Source organism: Erithacus rubecula, assembly GCF_903797595.1.
Source record: "Erithacus rubecula genome assembly, chromosome: 9".
NCBI lineage: Eukaryota > Metazoa > Chordata > Aves > Passeriformes > Muscicapidae > Erithacus > Erithacus rubecula.
The window spans coordinates 18,937,002-18,958,187 of NC_136660.1; the positions used below are offsets into that span (position 1 = coordinate 18,937,002).

Consider the following 21,186-nt stretch of genomic DNA (forward strand, 5'->3'; position numbering starts at 1 on the left):
GGTGGTACCCTTTATTTGATGTCTTCACCCCTGCTTACTGGGAGATTGTGGTACTTGTGCATGTGTGGAATGGGAGTAGTTTACAAGCACATTTCTAACCATGATGCAAACAGTGCAATGATGGAGATACTATATTTAAACCTCACTGCAGAGTGAATCTGTAACAGTGTTCTTCTATTTCCAACCAAAAATACTTTCAGTTAATTACAAACATAAAATGAGACAGTATTTCTCTTTCAGTGATTATTAATATTACCTGCTGTTTTGTAAATGAGCATAACTTGCCATTTTTATTTCCTTTTTAATAAGTCATGTATAGCTGTAAAACACCATATCAGCTCTAGATGTGTATTAACAAACAATCTCTTCATCACAGCAGAGGTAAAAGTACATTTATATACATCATAGAGACATAAAAATAACTTCTTTCAGGAAGTCATGATGGTATTGTGTGGGATTAGACTGTGTAAACAGCAATATTCATGTTCATGAGATGTTTGTTAATATGAAAATGAATGATAAGTTGATGGGTCTGAATCTTTGCCATCTTAAGTGATCATTTGCTGTTGCTTAAAACCAAATTCAAAAATGCAATTAAAACACAAAGTTCTGTTGCAGTCACAAGCATATAAAATTTTGTATCTATAAATACACGGACACATACTATATAAGGCATGGAGTTCTGAAGAATCTAGCTTTTATCTTGAAATACTTTTTCTTGCAAAATTTTTTACTTGCCTCCATATGCTGAAAATTTGAGAGTTAATTTTTTACCAATCCTGTTCTAAAACTATCTGCCAATATCTTGACTATTTTCAGGAGCTGGTATCAATAGCAGTATGAGACAAAATGTAGGCTAAGTGTTCATTATGGCTATTTTTTTAAAAATGAAATCTCTCACCTCAGAGATTAGCTGTCTGTTTTAAATGCATGTCAAATTAACATTCAGATGAAGACTAATGTTGTGATTACCACATTGTATTGGAATTTGAGAGTTGGAGGCTTAATTCCTAGGTAGTCATGTCTTCCTGTGTTGCTGATATCAAAATTTTATTAGGAAACAGCTAGAAATATTTTAGTCTTTATGTAAAACAGGCTCAGTAATGCATCCTTTTCTTAACACAGTTTATGTTGGAGACTTTTTAGAGCAGATGGACTCTCAAAAGGGTATGTTTCCACTGCAGCTGAAGGTATTAGCTAAATGGATATATTTGGCTATATTTGCCCTAAATGTAATCTAGCCAGTTTTGTTAAATACCAATAAAAATACTGTCAGTTGTTTCAGTAAGTGGGACCAAGCTTGCCCTGGACCTTGTGTGAGTAGATTATGCTGATATATCTGTTCACTTCTGTTATTAATGGGGTTAGCCAGTTCAAAGAATGGATCTGCTTTTGCCTTTCAAAAGACAAATTATTTTCTTTTTAACAGCTTTTGTCTTGCTCCTTTCCTAAATACTGCAGTCAACCTTTAGATTTTCTTCTGATTTATTTTCTTGTAGAGGCAACAATTTTCCATCCTCTGTCTTCCCTTGGCCCTCTCTGCCCCAAAATACACACAGACTCTTCCTTTATGCACAGAGGACCAAAAGGCACACATCTGTGGCTGTTTTGCTCAGCAAAGCTCTTTTACTGGGGAATATTAGTTGACAGTTGCCCCAGAATTCCCAAGGTATATAATTTCCTTGGTGCTTTCAGAAAAGCAAAAAATAGACATAATTAAAGCTTGAGTCTATAGAGTTTTGTCTAGATTTCCCTAGAGTTGGATTGTGATAATACATAGCCTGGACCCTAAATTTGGCTACCCTCATTCTCATCCTGAACCACACCTAGCAGAGAGCCTGTTTCCAGCCTGAGTTACTAAATTCTGAAATGTCATTGTCCTCTAGGACAACTGGGTTGTAGGTGTTCTAAAGTCAAGTAGTGAACTGAATATAAAACTTAGTTGATTAATTGGAGTTCTGTACTGTGAAGGGATATCTTCTGTAATTTGAGATCATTAAGTTTTTCCTCTTTGAGAAGAATTTAGACTCCTGTTACATGAGTAACATGGAATAACATCTCTACCCCAAAGCTATACTATTTTGAAAACACAATTATTTCTTTGGAAGCTAAATTTGTTCATCAGATTTTGAGTTAAAATCTGTTGCCTCTAAGAAATGTAGCAACCCACAGAAGCAAGGGAATGCAGAAGAGAGATGGGAAATAGAAAAAAACATGAATGAAGGGAAAAATGAGGAAAGCTGGGCCATGCAAAGCAGCCATTAAACCAGTTTAACAGGACTGTGTGTTTTGCTGTATTGCACTATTGCAGGAAGCTTACTATACTGGTAGTTTTGTTGTTGAATTAGTGAATAGTAGCTTTTTCATAATTTAAATTTTTAGACATGTCATAGAGCAAATGAGAATGGACACAAAGCTGCTGTGCAATCTGTACTGATATTTAGGAGAACCCAGTGGCTTTTGTTTGGTTGATACTATGATGCTTAGCATGATGGATCCCAGAGGGTAATGTGGACAAGGAGGTGACAGAGCCAGTGCAGACTTGGGTGTATCCCTAGTAACTATTGCTCTCAGGAGAGACCAATGTCATGGTGTGAGACCAGACCCCAGCACTCACCATGGCATTCACCTCTGATTCAGGTCACACTCAGCTGGAGTGGATAACACTATATACTTTCTGTTTGTAGGTAGCCTAAAACTGCATTAAGTGAACATATTCCTGACCTATTGAGTAATTCTAGCTAGTATTTCACAGAATCCCTGAATCACTGAGGTTGGAAAGGACCTCTGGAGCTCATCTATTCCACCTCATCTACTTAAAGTGAGATCAATAGAGGAGATTGCTCATGACCTTATCCAGTTTAGTTTTGAAAGTCTTCAGTGATGGAGCCTCCACTTGGCAAATAATTCCAGTGTTCCAACAACATCACAGTAAAAATCACCTATTTCTGATGTTTGAGTGGAATTTGCCACGTTCCAATATGTGTCCATGTCCTTTCACTGGGCACTAAGATTCTCTCTCAGTCTTTTTTACTCCTTTCTCCATCAAGAATTTACAAATGCTAAGGTCTGCCCTGACCTTCTTTCCTGCAGGCTAAACATTCCCAACACTCTCTCTCTGTCCTTGTATAGATAGATTCTAAATTTGTTCATCCTCTAAGTAGTTTTTTCTTCCTAATGTTTAGATGGGATTTCCTATGTTTCAGTTTGTGTCCCTTGCCTCTTGTCCTGTCACTGGAAAAGAGTAGTCTCTTGCTCTGTCTTATTTACTTGCCCCATCAGGTATTTATACACATTGCTAAGAACCTGCTCTGAGCAAGGCTAAACAACCTCAGTTCTCTCAGCCTCTTCTCAAATGACAGAAGCTCCAATCCCTTAATCACCTTAGTGACTTTCAAGTACTTTATATGATAAAAACATAAACAGACAGGAGAAAATTATGTGCTAAGAGTACCATGTACCTTTCACTTTTTAATAGTAAATATTTGCATCTCCTCTGACTAATGTTTCTGTGTTCTGCTGTTTTGAAAAAAGACACTTATCAAAGAAGCAGGGCTCTCCATTGCATTTTGTCTATGCTAAATAAATTACAGTATTCCTGTAAGTGGTTACAATTTATTGTTCTTTGGCCACTAAGTGCCATTTAAATTGGCTCCTGTTTACATCAGTGACAGTGGTTTGAACAATAATGCCATTGAGAGATCATGTTCATAGCAAGGATGTTTGCCCTAACATAGTAAAAATGACTTTTTTGCTGAGTAAAAATTGTATGTAAAGATTTGGGCAGGTGTGTTCCTAAGATCCAGACAAACTATGGAGTTACTTTTTCCTTCTTCAAAAAAGTGATTGGATGCAATCAATCTGCAACAAACCAGTATATTTTCCATTTCTCTTCTTTATGGCTGTCTTTGTTATGTGGTTTTGTTAGCACCACATTAATTGTATCAACACCATTAGTTTTCAGGAGTGTTATTGAGTCTCTCTACAGAAATTCATTAGCTTGTCCTTATTGACTGAGTGATACTAGCATTAAATAGGATTATAAGAAAGCAGTTTCAGTATCTCTTCTTGACAGTTTTCAACTGTTCTTTAGTTTTTTGTACTATACACTGATGTGTAAAGAAAAAGGAAGGGCAAAAGTATTGCTTCACTGGTACAAATGTTAAGAAAAAGAGATGCAATGAAGAAAATTTAGAAGATTTTAAATATATCAGGTAAAACTGTGAATTGCTAGACTGTGTTTGAAATTACCCGTTTTAGATATATTTTGTAGCAATAGTTTCTGTCATAAATTTGGTAAGTAATGGAAGACACAGTTACATACATACATTAGTTCCTGACAGATAGAGGGTTATGATGGCACCAGTGTTTCTGACAAGTTTAAAAGACACAGGATAAAACACTAGACAGAATTCCAGATTTCTCAGCAGGAAAAATGTAAATCTCCTTAATTTTATTCCTACTGAGCTGTGGCAACTGAGGCCTTGTATTTAAATGTGAATTATTAAATAGACAGCACGATGATGATAGGAGCAGACTATGTGTTACACGTATCAACAAGTTCTCATAAGCCAAATTCCTTGTCATAAAGGGAAATAATTTTAAGAGTATTATGCCTTTGAAAGCTTCCCAAGGGTATTAGATTAGGAAATGGAGTGAGATTTGCCATTGGATTGATAGGTGAAACCTTCTAGCTTTGTGCCTCTAGAACCTGAAGTTGTTACAGCACTGAAGAACATAATTATGTATCTAAAAAAACTCAGTAAAATGCATACAGATTGTAGTAATATAGAAAGGTCAGAAATTGGATATCTTTAGCATAGTTTATCATTTGCTTTAGAAAACTATTCTTGAAACGTATTTAGCATTTATGGGAGCTCAGTTCATTACAAAATGTGAAAGATATTGCAAGTAAAAATGTTTAGAGTATGTTTGTGCTTTTTCAAGTGTGTTGATACAGTGAAAAGGCAGCTGGCAATCTGAAGCTGAGCTATTATATCTGTGATAAATTTCATCTCATAGAATCTCTTAGTGTTTGACAGTCACTATAGAATTTGGAACTCTTGCAATGCAGATGTTTTTGTTGTATTCAAATATCTTGATATCTAGAAGGGCTTTGCCTGTACTGACTGGTATGCTTAAGAATTAACTTTAGACCCAAAAGCATGTAATCTCCTGAAGTATTAGCTACATTTCTCACCAACACTTTCTTCCTAAAGAAATGTGTAGCAAAGTAGTCCACAATCATGTCTAGTTGATGAGACTGGACAAGTTTGAAATGTGAAAATGAGCTTCAGCAAACAGTATGATTTTGTAAAAGCAAGATTGTGTATATTCTTTGTATTCTGAGAAAGACTCAGCCCTGCTCTGTCAAGAACCCTAAAAACAGGGAGTCCAAACTGCCATAGCCTACTCAGCTAAAAGCCACATGATCTCATTAGCACTGTGCTGAATCCAGGCTTCCAAGTACTATGAGAGGAAGTTCAAGATGCAGGGATGGTAGACAAGGTCTCACAGTTTTTGGTTGATTTTGTGTTCATTCTGATTAGATACACGTAAACCAAGAATGTGCTGTTTACATGCAGGCAGAGTCTGAAAGGCAGGATTTTATAATTGCAAAAGTAGTGTCAAACTTATTTTGCATACTTGAGAATTGTTTTATACATCTTTTCTTTAGAAAACTCAGTGATGATAACTGACACCATTTATGCAGACTTTTTGGTGTCATGCAGTCATGGAACTAAGGTTGGGCAAACCAGCAGTCAAACTTCCTAAACTAATGTCACTGAAGAACTGGCAGATGATGCCAAGTTATGGGCTGATTGCTCACTTGAGAATAGGTTCTGGGTAGAATACTGAGTTTGTCTCTCCTCAAAACTAGTACATTATTCACCTGAAGAATCAACTACATGTATCAGTTTTGCTAATTGTTACCATTAGTATCATGGATAAAAATTATTAGAATTTCAAGATAATGCTTTCAGTGACATATTATATGCAGTGACTCACATTTGTTAATGTGAACTGTTAAAGACATTTAAAATACCTAAAAAGCTTTTATTTTAGGTTTTTCTTATGGAAAGGTTTTTTTAATTTGACTCAGTAGGCCAAATTCCATGGTGTCTGTAGTCATATGATTGGATGGACAGGATCACATGGAACATGTTGCTGCACAGACCTTGGCTCTCTATATACATATATATGTTAAATTGCTGTCAGAAAAGATCATAGGAGGATGTGAGGCTTGGTATCTTGGTCTGCCCCTTATTTTCTCTTAGTTTATCCAGAAGACACATTCTCTGTTTTACAATTTCAATTCACAGGTATCTATGTTAGGTTTTCTCTGATGAAGCTGACTCTTCTAATGGGCTGACAAAGTGACAGTTCCCATGAATGAGTCCTGTACAGTTCAAATGAAATTGAATCCACCCAACATTGTGTTATGAAGTTAAAGGTTTTGTTCTTGAGAGAGCAGGAAACAGAACTCCTGTTGAAAATTGATTGAAGTAGAGTAGTCAATTCCCTAAGACATTGTGAATGTCATTAATCTGTCTTGTAAGAGATGAGGCAGTTTGGTTGCTACTTTTCTATTTCCTTTCAAGCCCCTCTTTTCTGGTTCTGCCATCATAACAGACATGAGTAGATTCGTTGAGGGTTGCTTTTGCTGAGCTTATTGACATTTTAAATTTGTTTTGACTTAAGATCTAGTAGCAAGTCTTGTTTTTAATTTGCAGTGCAAGTTGATTGCATAATTGTGAGGCTGTTTGACATGTGTGATACAATTTGATTTACATTCCTGCCAGTTTTCAACTGTAAGAAACAAAATCTGTTAGTAACAATTTTAGTAGGAGTCATTGGATGTTTCTTACAGTTTGTTTCCATTGTTTTCATTTATCTTTTAATTTCATGGAAATTGAGAGATGAAATTATAAAACTATTTCAAGACTTCAGGTTATTGTTTAGCTGAGCTGTAGGTGTTGATATAAGTGGCTTTGATAATTTGGGGGGAAAAAAAGTGGAAAATTACCTATAATAGATATTTTTATATAATATGTGTGTACAATGCAGTATGGAATGGAAGAGAATATATATATATTACTGACAGAAACAAGGATTTTTTAAAAAGTAATAGAATTATAGCAAGTAGCCATTAGGATGTCTTATGAAAAAGCATAGACTACATTGTGACTTGATTAGCAAATTGGAAACCTATGTTCATACTGTTATAGAAATAATTTTTCCCTGGAAAGATAGATACATCAAATTGACCAAGTGTTTGCTCTATGACCTACAGATCCTGGAAATCTTTAGAGGAGACATAGTCTTGCCCATGCAGAAAACAGCTGTATCAGGTGCTCTGAGCACTGGAATTTTTCTGACAATGTAGCTCTGAGTATCACTGATTGATTTATTTTTTTCCATTGTGGAGTAGCAGGGAGACTTGAAGCAGCATTAATTGGTGAGCAGATTTTCTTTGGGGAAACCTCAGAATAAGCAGGTGATACTATTGTAGAGAGCAGCGTAAAAGGAAACTGAACTGGCAGAAGCACATAACCAGATAGCAATAGGTAAAATAGTTAAGAAGTATTGGAGATTATATAATAATAGAAAGGGCAACACAAATGGGATTTCCATTAATTCAGAGACAGCAGAAGTGAAGTAAATGGCTGGAGATCAAAAATGTAATTCTGATGATGCAAGACGTTCATGGTGCAGAGAGAACACCTGATTAAGAACCAAGGTGATTTTTTCAAATTATGGTTCTTCTTTAAGATGTTACCAAAGCACACCACCATTACTTGCTCTACTTACACAGACTTGCTAGATTTTGTACTAACACAGTATTGCTAGTAATTTATCTAAGGCATAGGACTTTAATAAAAGTAAAAAGTAGTAAAAGACTACTTTGGTCATGCCCAGTGGTTCTCCACAATCAGGCAGCTCTGAAATAATGTCTGCTCCATTGCAGCCGACAGAACATACTAAGAACCACAAAATATTTTTTTCCAATACCCTGTAAAAAGGTGAAGGAGACCAAAGTGTGTGGAAGTTAGTGTGCCATGATATAAAACCAGGAGAGGCTGAGGATAGCACCAGTATTTTAGTTTCCCAGAGATCCACCACAGAGTACTGGTTTTTAACTAAGCACAAAGGCAAATGGAGGCACAGAAGCCTTGGTTTTATTTCTTTTAAACTTCCTGCAATTGCATCATTCCCTGTGAGCAATTTGATGCTTCAAAGGCTAACTCCATTTCATCAAAAATCAATTACCTATTAAAAAAAAAAACCCACCTATTGTGGTACAATACAAAGTTTTATATGATAACAAAGACTCTCTGCCTAATGTCAGTTGGGTTATTTACATGAAGAATCAGCTACATGGCTGTCTATACCTGTACTGTGCTTTAAAAAATCCAAACAAACCAGAAAGCATCAGCTGATCACAGTTCACACATTGGACACTGGAGTAACTGAACAGATCACTTGGTCTGTAAAATAAGTTTGTCTCCCTTCCTCTGGGAAGTTTCTGTATATGTTTGTGTCTGAAATATGTAATCATGCCTATTCAAACTATTCTTCAAAATAAAAATCCAGAATAGTAGACAAAATAATCAAGGAAACAGAAGGAAAATACCTTTTTAAAATATGCCCATAACACTTAATTCTTAAATCTACAGCTGCTTTTAGCTGAGAAGTTTGGATTCTTCTGAGATAGGTTGTTGTTTTTAAACTTGCAATACCTCTGAAGACTATAATCACAGTTCTTAAATTTGCTGTTTCCAGGGAGGTATGTCAAACTGGTCACAAGATCTTCACTCAGTGTTTAATGGTCAGCTAATAATATATTCTAAATCAGATATTTTTTCCTTTCAACCTCTGCATACAAGTGACTAAAGTTAAATTGTCTCCTTCATGCTTGTGACAATTTCTAGTCAATTTTGTTTCACAGTTATGATTTTTTTTTTTTTCCCTTGCACTGGCAATCTCCCTCTCCCACTGCTATGACCCTGTTTCTTGTTTTTAGCTGGGAAGAGACAGTGTGTGCTGTGGCTGACCAGTATTGTAGGGTGCTAGGGAAATGTTTAACAATACAGATCTGCTCATTTTTCCCTTGCTGGAATCACTTATTTGATTCTCTCTTCTTTACTAGCAGCCAATTATTATAAAGTCTGTAGGAACTTACTTTGCAATTTCTCTTTTTAAAAGTTCCTGGAATTTAGTTCAGCACAGTTGGAACACTTTGTGACACAATTTTACCTTTCTCTTGAAGTGCTTCTTGAATGCATTTTTCTTGTTTACGTACTTGTCAATGGCCTAATAATACAGATGTTGGCATTTTGCAACCTGCTTTGCTACTTTACTTTAGGCTATAAAAGAAGAGTAAGCATTAAGAAATGCTATATATATCCCAGAAGTGCTATTATGTGCTAATATATGGCTTCTTATAGAGAGCTCAGTAAGGATGAAGAAAAACCATCATAGTTGAAATGCAAAACCTCATTGCTGATCATTTTCATGGGTAACTGATGGGGATAAAAATAGCCTGATTCCTGTTGTTTCCTATCAAATCAAAGGCAGTTTTCACACTGAGCATACTTACAATTTTTTTATATGATAAACAACATTACTACTCTGCCTAAAAAGCGAAGAAATATGTCACATGATCCCAAGATTATGAAAAAGACTTGCTGCTAGTAAATTATTCATATATATGGGAAAGTATACAAGATGGAGCAAGGAAGATTTCAACTGGACCTAAATAAATTAATTCACAATGAGGATGGTCAGGGGTTGAGACAAGTTGCCTCGAGAGATTGTATAACTGCCATTCTTACATATACACAGGCTTTCTTTGGATGAAGCCCTGAGCAGCCTGAGTTAACTTTTAACATTAGACCTGCTCTGAGCAATGGCATTAGACCAGATGATGTCCAAAGGTCCTGACAGCCCAATTAGTGTTCTATTCTAGATGATGTTCTACTTGATTAGGAATTTAACACTGGAAAGAAGAGATCCCAGGTGATTATATGTGATCTCTTCTTCCTACCTGAGTAAATATGCAGCAATTTTAAGTAAGTTGGCTGCAGTTTGAGGGAGGTTGATCTTCCTCTCTATGGTGCAGCACTGATGTGGTGACATGTGGAGTGCTGTGTCCAGTTCTCAGAACAAGAAGGACATGAAGCCAGTCTCAGGGCCCCAAAGATGTTTAAGGTATTGGAGCATTGTTCATATAAGGAGAAGTTGAGAATTTGGGGACTACTCAACTGGGAAAAAAAAAAAAAAAGTCTCAAGGGGAATTTTTCAGCACATATAATTCCTTGATGGGAGGGAATGGAGATGAAGTCAAGCTGTTCTCAGTAGTGCCCACTGACAGGAAAAGAGGTAATGGGTACAAATTGAAACACATTAAATTCTATCTGATAACAAGAAAACATTTTTTTTTACTATGAAGTTGATCAAAACTAGAACAGGTTGCCCAGAGAGTGCGTACAGCCCCATCTGTGGAAACAGTGAAAACCCAACTGGATAGAGTCCTGGACACCCTGCTTGAGCAGACAAGTTAAATTAGATGATATCAAGAGGTGTCTTCCAACCTAAAATATTCTGTGAAGTGTTCAAGTTTTAAAAAGGTGTAGAATGACATTTTCATCAGGTATCTAGAGAATCAGTATGCAGTGAAAGTGAGTACTGTGGTTCTCTCTAAATGCCATTCAGATTGCTACACCATTTCTGTCAAGAAAACTAAGGTTTGTTTGTTTTGTTAGCTTCCCAATTCAGATGTGTTAATTATTCCATCTACAAAATACAAGTAACTCTTAGGATAACTGGAGGGTAGCTGGAGAGTTGGCTAGAAACTGACTCCAGAGTAGCTTGGTAAGGATGTAACATTGTACCAATGTGGATCTTCTTGCGAAGTTAGAATTATTCACTCATTAAAATTTTTGCTGAGAATTTGGCTCTATTGACCAATGTTTATTTTGTCTCTGAAATTTACTTGAGAGCTGACATCAAACATTGATATATTTCAAGGAGAATTAGAACTGCTTTAATGAAATCGTTGGAGTTCACAAGTTCTCGTGTGTCCTGACTGTTCCTTTAAGAAGATACATTTTATTCATGTAAATGTAAGTAATTACTCTGTTTCACATCAGGATGATACAGTAGTTCTTTAGGGATTTCGAGGAACTACTCCTCAAGGATGACAATGCTTAGAAAGCAGCATTTATTTTCTGTGTGTTAGGAAAGCCCATATATGTGAAAAAGGACTTTACTTTTTTAAAAAAAGTAAGCACTGTGTTAGAGGAGAATCTTCTGAGTAAAAGTCAGTTGATGAGAAAGTCAAAAGTTTAAGAAACAGAGAAAAATGAGACAGCTGTATTTTCATCGCTCATTTGAGGGCTATAATCACTGTCTCTGTTGTACCATGTGTCCTAGGGTGACTTGTGGTACTGTATTGTATCCCCACCATCTGCTTATGCTGGATGTTGATTTCTGTGCCTTTTAGACTAGATCCAAGAGCAAAGGGAGGGAGAGGCAGTGGCAGGCAGTTCTGTCTGCAGAAGCTTCACTTCTCCCCCATATTCCTTTCTCTTGGTGAGTTATCTGCAGCACGGACAGAGAGAGGACAACTTTGCTTTGTAAGCTAGTTCCTAGTCTGTGAGCTGAGTCAAAAAAGTTTTTTCTTGGATGGTGGTTTTTTTCTGGAACTGCTCAGCTTTTCTCCAGTCCAGAACTCCAATCAGAGCTGCACTGTGGCCTGAATGCCAAGCCCAAGCCCCAGAGAGACTGAGCGAGAGCTGAGCCACACTCACAGAGGACTCTCTGAATTTGCCATCTATTCAGAACAGCGAGAGGATTTATTGATTAGTATTATTCATTTTTCCATGCTTGCGAACACTTTACTTGGAAAATAAACAGGTTTTTTCCATTTTCTCCAAGGAGATTTTCTCTCAAACCAGTTGGGGAAGGAGCTGCTGGAATCTGCCTTTTCAGAGATGACACCTTTCAGACATTGCCTCCCAATTTTGTCTCAAACCAGGACCAATATTTTGGCACCCAATGTGGGGCTCGAGAAAATGGAAAAAAAACTGTACTAATTGCATTTTGATTTTACTTACTTTGTATTGGGATAAAGCAGTCAGTAGCCAAGCTGCTTGAATTCATAATGTCTCTCCAGCTTGAGGCACTGATATCTCTCTGGTCCATAGGCCTGTTTGCGTTACTAATAGTTGTCTGGTCCCTAGACTTGTTTTCTTACCCACAGAAACTCCAATTTTGTCCCTAACATGTAACTTTTACAGAAGAAGGGCACAGATTAGGATTGCTATTTTGCTGGGCATGGCGATTATAATTTATAGAGAGTTAACAAAGGTACTGGGGTTTGTTCACAATGTGTATGGTCTGTTGTTTATCTGTCCTAATCTCCATCTTAACTTCTGCAACCTGTTTGGGGGATTTATTAGTAACTGCACCCAGTTTGTTAGAGCAGGAGCAGGGGATAAGACTTCCCAGCCTTTCCCCTCCTTCTTCTTCTTTAAATCTGTTATGTCACCTTTGAGAATGTTCAGTTACCCCTGAATGTTAGAAACCACTTTCCTGCTATTTTATTTAGTAAAGCTTCCTTTATATGGTCTGCAGCTTTCTAGAGTGAGGGCTGAGATGTCATGAGGGGTAGAGGAGCCATGCCTGGAAAATTCTGAGTGGTGTAGGGAATGGGGGAAAGTTGGCCAGACCCTGAAGGAATTTTCTGGGACTTTCCCCATGAACAAATTCAGAACCCAGATGAGATAGGGAAATATTTGCAAGAGAACCAGGACACCATGTTTCCTGTCACTAATACATGACACATACTTACTCTGATGAGCTCAGTTCATTTCTTAATTCTGTTTCTTTCATAATATGAAATGACTGCCTTGTTTGATTCAAACACTATTCTTGTTATCTTTGAACTGCTATAAGTAGATCAAAATGCTCACATCAATTATATGTACCTGTATTTTTAAATAAACCTGTTGCATGCAATGGTAGAAGTTAACTATCTTTGAATTTTTAATTAATTCAAAAGCATTTATTAACATAATTTGCTTCCTGATGATGTGAAGCATAAGTATTTTAAGATCTACTTTCCTCTGATAATGAAATGAGAGCTTCTTCTTTGCTGCTTCTCATTTGCTCTTTATGTTATGGTCTGGAAAGGTGCTGAAAGCCTCAGCTTTCATCACCTTCAGTCAGCATCTCATAAATACAACTTGGTACCAGCAGGACTGAGTTCCTGCATTGTGGAGAGATGGGGCAAGAATTTGTCATGTACACTATCACTTACCTGGCATGGGACTGCTTGTCCTTAAAAGAGGGACTTCAGTATGACTTATGGGAATCAATACCAGCTGTGTATGTTTGCAAGTATCCCAACTGCTGTGCGAGCATTACTGCATGGCCTGCACAGTATAATAAATGACACAACTGAGTTTTTAGTGTGCTTGAATAGAATTCTGTGCATCCATTACTGTGTAAACATGAGCCTAGCTGATTAATTAATTTAGAAAATGTTGGGGGAATGTTTTTGAATGGGACACTTGATAAACTATGCTATGAAATCTCACTTAGAATACAGTTTAGTTTTTAAAAAAGTCTTACCAAATGCAGTGGTTTGGAAACAGCCAGGAAAGCATAAGCAGTTGCTTGTTTTAAATGCATATATATAGGTTAAAATAAGTGCATCAAACTAGATTTGAGCAGGGCCACTCTTATGCACATTCTGAAATAAGTCAACTTCTACTAAGCTGACTGAATGTGACTAATGAAAATATTCCCATGAGATGTTCTTGTTGTCCCTTTCTCTGTTTAGTGTTCTTTAGCCTGTGACTTGTAAGTGTGTGCTTTGAGGCATAAAACTGCAAACGATGGTTAACAGTAGGAGGTTTAAACCATCAAAACACAACTCTGTTAAGCTATACTGAATCCTGGGGTGCATCAGGCACAGCATCACCTGCCAGTCAGGATAGGTGGCTGCTGTCTTGTTTGCTCTGCACTGTACAGCCTCGCCTTGAGTGCTGGGGCACTTCTGGCCACCTCAATGTAAGAAAGATCTAAAGCTGTTGGTGAGTGTCCAAAGGAGGGCTGTGAAGATGGTGGGGAGCCTTCAGGGGAGGCTTTATGAGGAGCAGGTGGTTTGGGTCACTTGGCTTGTTCTGCCTGGAGGAGACTGAGGAGAGACTTCATAAAATCTGCAGCTTCCTCATGAGAGGAATCAAGGGGGCAGACACTGATCTCTGCTCTATGGTGGCCAGTGACAGGATCCAAGGGAATGGCCTGAAGCTGAGTCAGGGGAGGTTTAGGATGGATATTAGGAAGATGTTCTTCACCAAGAGAGGGGTTGGGCACTGCAGCAGGGTCCCCAGGGAAGTGATCACAGTGCCAAGCCTGACAGAGTTGAAGAAGTTAGACAGTGCTTTCTGGCACATGATGTGACTCAGGGATGTTCCTGTGCAGGGACAGGAGTTGGACTTCAGTGATGCTTGTGGATTTCTTCCAACTCAGGATACTCTATGATTCTATGCTGCTTCAAAAGATTTTTAGCTATATAAACTTTTGTTCATGTTGTGGAGAAAGAACCTCATATAAGGTGAACATTTTATCGGGAAAAATCATTCCCCAAAATCAATTCTGTTGAATTGCTCTGTGTCTGATTTATCATGGATTCATCACTGCACTGGAACTTTAATTGTAACAGTTTTTGATGCACCTGACTCAGACTAGCCATTGAATTGATGTAAATGGAGATCTATTGCCTGGTAAATATTACAGCAGTAGGACTAGATGGCAGAAACAGGCCAAAGTTATTAAAGCCTTCTGCTGTTGCAGCACTTACACAAGGATGAAAGGGAAGAGTGCACTGGAGGGCCACTGCAAAATAAGCATTTATTTCAAAATGCAGAACAGAAAAGCAAAGACCAAAAACAGTCACAGGTAATGTGGTGGCATTGCAGCTAATACAGGAAATGCCTCCTTATGTTTCTGTCATTATTGTGAAAAGCAGTATAAAATAAATTTTCTAGAAATTGTACAATTGGAAAATTAAGGCAGTATTAGTTTTATGGATAATTACCTGGTAATATGTTTGATTTCTGTGACAAGGAGGGGCGAGAAGCAGATGCACTGAGCCACAGAGACAGCTTTTACTCGTGCTAAGCCCTTGGCTAGCTGGTGCCGGTTCGACGAAAGCACACGTATTTTCACAGGATTTGGGCTAACTTAGTGCAGTGTTTAGTGATTGCGTTTGCGGGCTGGAGACATGGGTTTAACTTCCACCTTCCACGGGCAGAAGCTGAAGTTATTTTTAAGAAGGGCGCCGGTGCCCCAGCGGGTTGTGCCGAGCCGAGGGCGCGGGCCGGGCGCCGTGCTGCGCTCACCTGGGGCGGGCAGCGCCGCCGCTCCGCTCCGCTCCGGCGGCGGAGCGCGGGCAGCCCGCGGAGCGGGGCCGCGCCGGGCTCCGGCCGCCGCCCCGAGCGGCGCTGCGGGCTGTGGCGCAGCGGGGCTCGGCCGGGAGCAGCGCCTGCGCGCCCGTCCCGCCCGCCCCGGGACCGGCCGCGGCAGCCCGGCGGGGAGGAGGGAGCGCTCCGAGCGGGGGAGGCGCACGGCGTTTCCCTTTCTCTTTCGCCGGGCGCCCGCCCGAGGCCGCGGGGCCGCGCCAGGTACGGCCGGGGCCGCGGCGGGGGCGGGAGGCGCCGCAGGTGCGGGCGGGGAGGGACGGGAGTCGGGCGAGCGGGCGCAGAGGCGGGCGGCCGCCGCCCTCTCCGGCCGCGGTCCCGCGGGGCCGGGCGGCGCGGGGCTGCTCCCCGCGGGGCTGGCGCGGCCTGCGGGCCCGGCGGGGCGGGCGGCGGGGCGCCCGCGGCCCCTGCACCTGTCACCGCGGCCCCGAGCCCGTCCCGCCGGCGGCCGCGGCCCGGCGGGGCGGGGGGCGCGGCCTCGGAGCTCGGCTGCCGCGCACGGCGGCTGCTGTTATGTAAATTACAGCCCCGTGCCGCTGCCAAGTTCATGGCGACACTGCTCCTCCGGGGCATCGCCGCTGTCCGGCCAGCTTCACATAGCTCTCTTTTTCCACGTGTGTTGCAGGTCGGAAAATGACTCGCCCGGCACAGGAGCGGGAGTTATGAGCCATGTCTCAGTGGGACCTGCGGAATTAAGATCCAATGCCTGGAGAAGTCCAGTTGCACAGAGCAGCGTCACAGCTCTTGTGAACTGTGGACATCGACGCCTCTCAGACTTGCTTCTCTGGCCCCAAGCACTCTGCCAGCGTTTCCTGCTCCACGAATGGCTACTCAGAGGAAGCACTTGGTGAAAGATTTCAATCCTCATATCACCTGCTATATCTGTAAAGGCTATCTCATCAAGCCAACTACAGTAACGGAGTGCCTCCATACCTGTAAGTAGTTCTTTGCAAAATAGTCCCTCCTTTGTAAGTTATATTTTTTTAAAATGTTAATTTGTTTAATATGACCACTGTGCTTAGTTCTGTTTACTCAGTTTTTATGTTAAATATTCTGAATTAATCCAGTCTCTTCTGGAGTTGGTCTGCAGTGTGGGTCATCTTGAACTGTGTGCAGTTCTGTGCTCCACAGTACAAGAGAGATACAATGCTCCTGGAGCAGATTCAGCAGAGAGTACTAAGTTGATAAAGGATCTGGAGAGCCTCTCTTAAAAAGAAAGGTTGAGGGAGCTGGGCCTGTTTAGGCTCAAGAAGGAGTGGCTGAGAGCTGTCCTTATTAAGGTGTGTAAATATCTAGAGTGGATGTCAGGAAGATGGAACCAGGCTCTGCTTGGTGGTGCCAACCAGTAGAACAAGAGGCAATGGTAAGAAAATTATGCACATGAAGTTCCACCTGAACATGAAAAAAAATTTTATGGGTGACCAGGCACTGGAACAGATTGCCCAGAAGGGTATGGAGGCTCCCTCACTGGAGATATTCGAGGGCAGTCTGGATGCAGGTCTGTGCCATGTGCTCTGGGATGATCCTGCTTAAGCAGAAAGGTTGGACCAGATGACCCACTGGGGACCCTTCCAACCTGACCCAGTGAGGGTATGTCAGCTCTGCTGGACACCTGGCAGAGCACAGAGACCCTTTTGTTTGCCCTAATCTAGTGGTGATTGTGCTGGCTCTAAGACCAGACTTACATCACTGTTGCCTGTCTTACCACAGGTGAGATCGTTATGTCTGGTGTGCTCTTTTGACAATATAACCATGCTTGAAACCTGAACTAATGCATCTGCTGACAGTGCATACAATGGATTCAGTAGTTTGGTCAGTACTGACCCACATCTCTCTAATATGTCCCATGGCACAATGCAGAGAAATATTTGAAAGGTGGTAAAATATTTACTTAGGGAGTAGATCTCTTTCAATGAACTCTCAGGAAAAGACAGTTTCTTAAGTTGTCTTCTGCTCCTACTACAGCTAAACCATTGTCATGTATGAAGTATATTAAACATATGAATAGTCCTGTCAAACTCTGTCATCTTACTTTCACAAGCTTATTTGCTTTTTTTACATTTATTTCTGAATAGGCAGCAGTTTCACTGAACCTCCTTTAGAATTTGATATCTTTCCAAATAACATTTGAAGTCTTCTAAAGGAAGAATAAGGGGAATTGTATGTCTTCTAGTAGATTTCCCATTTTTAAGCCTTTAATAAATCAGTTAAAAGTCTTGTCATTTCCTGTCATTTCTGTGCAGTGTTGTTCTTGCAGTTATTGTCTGCACTGTTCATTTTTACAATTTGGTGTTACATCCCTACTGTATGAAGAACACAGAGAATTAAAACAACAGAAGCCACTGTGCAGCAGGAAAACTATGACACAGTTGCCATCACAGAAATACGGTGGGATAACTCACACAACTAGAGGGGTGCAGTGGATGGCTATCAAACTCTTCAGAAGGGGTAGGAGGGTGTTAGGGAAGAAGGGGTAGGAGGGTATGTTAGGGAGTGTTTTGAGTGTCTAGAATCCAGTGATGGTGATGATTGAGTGTTCATGGGTAGGAAATGGTGGGATGGCCAGCAAGGCAGGGTGGGAGTCTGTTACAGATCACCTAACCAGAGTGAAGAGGCAGATGATACATTCGAGAAGCAGCTGAGGGAAGTCTCACAGTCACTAGCACTTGTTCTAGAGGAATACTTCAATTTACCAGATGCCTACTGGAAATATCAGAGAGAAGACAATCTAGGAGGCTCCTGGAGTAGGTTGGGGGTATTTTTTTGACAGGATGTCTTTGAGCACGAAAAGATAGTTTTCAATTTTTGGACAAGTCTGGAGGGCATTTAGAAGAACCTCTTCCCTGAACTTCTGGAGGGCAGATTTTAGAGCCTGGTTGACAGAGTGCCTTGGGAGGTGGTCCTGAAGGGCAGAAGAGTCCAGGAAGCAGGCTGTTCCCATGTGCAGAAGGATGGGCTGGCAGGGAACATGACCCGCCTGACTGTACAGAAAGTCTGAAACTTAGTAGGAAAAGCAGAGTTTATGAATTTAGAAGAAGGGGCAGTCAACCTGGAAGGGACTGCAAGAATACCATGAAGTTAAAAAGAGAGAGAATTAGAAGGTCCAAGGCCCAACCAGAACTTATTTTGGCTACTGCCATAATAGACAGTTAAAAATGTTTTAGTATATGCATTATCAAGAAAAGCAGTTCTAAGGAGGATCTTCATTCTTTATTGAATACAGAGGAAAAGTAGTGACAAAGAATCAGGAAAAGACTGAGGTAATTAACAGAAGTAAATTTATTAGGGAGAAGTAAATACATTATTAAATTCTCTTTGCCTTTAAAGAAACTGGAAAACTTCCAGTATTATCTAATTTTTTATGGTTGAAGTTTAATGAACATTAATAACTTCTAAAAGGTTGGGGTTAGGGGAAAATAGTTACAATACAAATCAGTTTTAAGAAAAATATTTTTATTGTGGTATCTTTTTGTTTATATAATTTATTTGTTTATTTACTTTTGCTCCTATTACAAAACAATAATGGCAGAAGGAGCATTCTCTTCTCAGCAGCATCTGCTGCTTTTGTTCTTTTGTAGTTTGTGAGCTCTCCACTGAGCCAGCTCTGTTACTGCCTAGTTCCTGGGTTAGAGCATGGGAATTTTACTGAGCTGCCATATAGTTACACAGGTCTCCTTTCTGAAAAACTGCCACATATTTGGGTTGTTAACTAGAAATGCAGGAAAGAAGGTGTTTCTTTGAAGCAAAGTCTAGTTACAGTTGCCGAAATACAAAGCTTACAATGATGGAAAGGAAAATTAAAAACTTGAAAAAGTGGTGACATGCAAATCTTATGTATGCAAAGGAAAAGGTGATGACAGAATTCAGGAAGGTACTCTGCTAACTTATCTTGTAGAAAGTATTTAATAATTTTTGTTGGGTTTGTTTTGGTTTTTTTTCAAAAACAGGTATGTTACCATACATGATTCTTCAGTATTATCCAAATAGGTACCACAGAATAAAATGATTTTAACTTCCTTTGGTATTTCTCTTGTACTTACTAATTGCCATAACTGAAAACAGTATTGTACAAATAGTCAAAATCTGAAGATATATTAATGGTTGAAGAAACAGCATAAATTCATTAGGTACTGGGTGTAGAGTGTATTACTCTGGACAAGATGAAAAGCATGTATTGACATAGATGTTCTCCAGTGATCATAGGGGAACTAATGTGATCAGTAGTAACCAAAGCAGGGAATTAGCAGTTAATTCACATGTCCTGTATTGCTAGAAAATAAGTGAAGTCCTGCTCTGAGAAATGAGTGCTTTTTCAGTAACAGATGTTTCTGATGGGGCTTTTGAAAATGTTGGACAGATAACTCCACTATTCTCTGGGAAACCTAAATGCAACTTGGGTACCAGAAGTGAAATTTTTCCTATCTGTTGGAAAGGAAATGGTTGTGTTACTGCAAAATTACTTATTCTGTAAATTCAGTACTTCATTTCTTTTTCGCTACTGCCAGCAGAATGGTTTTGTCTTATGGACTGAGACCTTTTTTTCTAGTCTGTTACAGAGTTGTCAAGGATGTTTAAGAACTACTGATGGAAGCAGGCTGGATGTGAGCTAAAGGGCATGTCCCATCATCTGTCTCCTGAGTCATTCTGTTGTTTAGTACAGTGTGCACTTACAAAATTTGCAAAATAAACTTTCCTCAAGAACATTCTTCAGTATCTTAAAAAATAACAGACTGTTTACACAATTGTAGAAATGCTGGTGGAAAACATCTGGAGATTGTATAGGCCAGCTTGATGCAGGAGGCAGGTTAGTTGCCAACACTCTACCATGTCTCTGTGTAGTTGGCATTTGAATTTCTAAGTGTGGAGTCTCCACACTCTCTCTTCATAACCATATCCAGTGCTCAGCCTTTATCTAGTTTTTCTGAATGTCCTGCCAAATGTTAACATGTGACCACTGCTCTTTGTGATACTGTTTGCCACTCCCAAGAAGATGGGCTCCATCACTCCTGTAACTGCTGTTCAAATTGTAAAAGCTATTATTTCATCACCTGCCAGCCTATGACATGCTTTGCTTTTGGCAAATGGCTATTGCCACTTCCTGATTACATTTTTGTCACTCACATAGCTGGACATTGACTCCAAGAGACATGATGTAATCTGCCATCTTCCTAGTGAGTTAGAGGAGGCTGTTTAGCTGTATTTCTCTGGGTCATCCTTCCCCTCTTTATTAAAGGTAATACATAACACACTACCCTTTTCTTGTCATAGGGTACCTTTCATAATCACCCTGATAATGGTGATAAGCTTTAATCTTAGTGAATCCTACCTGGCCTGTAGATTTAAATACATCCAGTCTTTCTCAGTAGGCTTTAACCTGCTGCTTCTTGGTTGTTGATCATCCCTATCCTTCCCAAATCAAGCTGGTATGCAGGGAGATCTGGGATCAAGTGCTGTCTGTGATTACCAAGGCAGAAAGATCCTGAGGACTTCAAACATTCCTGTATAAGCTGTTCCTGAGCTTTTTCCCCTCATTCATTAACAGAAATATTTTGTCTAAGCTTCCTTGAGCTACTAGCATACTTAAGACAATTCCCTTATGTCTTTCATCAGTTCTTGCTATGGCTGGGTCTTGGCTTTCCTGCTTTTGTCTCTAATGCCAGAGTAGTGATTTTATATCAATTTTTTTTCCATTCTT

At 39.8% G+C, this 21,186-nt stretch overlaps 1 protein-coding gene across 4 annotated transcripts in view; it reads left to right on the forward strand.

Annotated features, from left to right (window-relative positions):
- Window positions 1–21,186, forward strand: part of PCGF5 (polycomb group ring finger 5) — a 65,890-nt gene that overhangs the window by 15,930 nt on the left and 28,774 nt on the right. For 2 of the 4 annotated variants that reach the window (XM_079312898.1, XM_079312899.1), the window contains one exon: window positions 16,117–16,426. In XM_079312898.1, coding sequence (XP_079169024.1) covers window positions 16,315–16,426 — 112 coding nt within the window. In that variant the 5' untranslated portion in view covers window positions 16,117–16,314. Of the gene's footprint in view, window positions 1–15,540; window positions 15,696–16,116; window positions 16,427–21,186 lie in introns of those variants that run through there. The other 2 variants (XM_079312897.1, XM_079312900.1) reach the window with 2 other exon arrangements.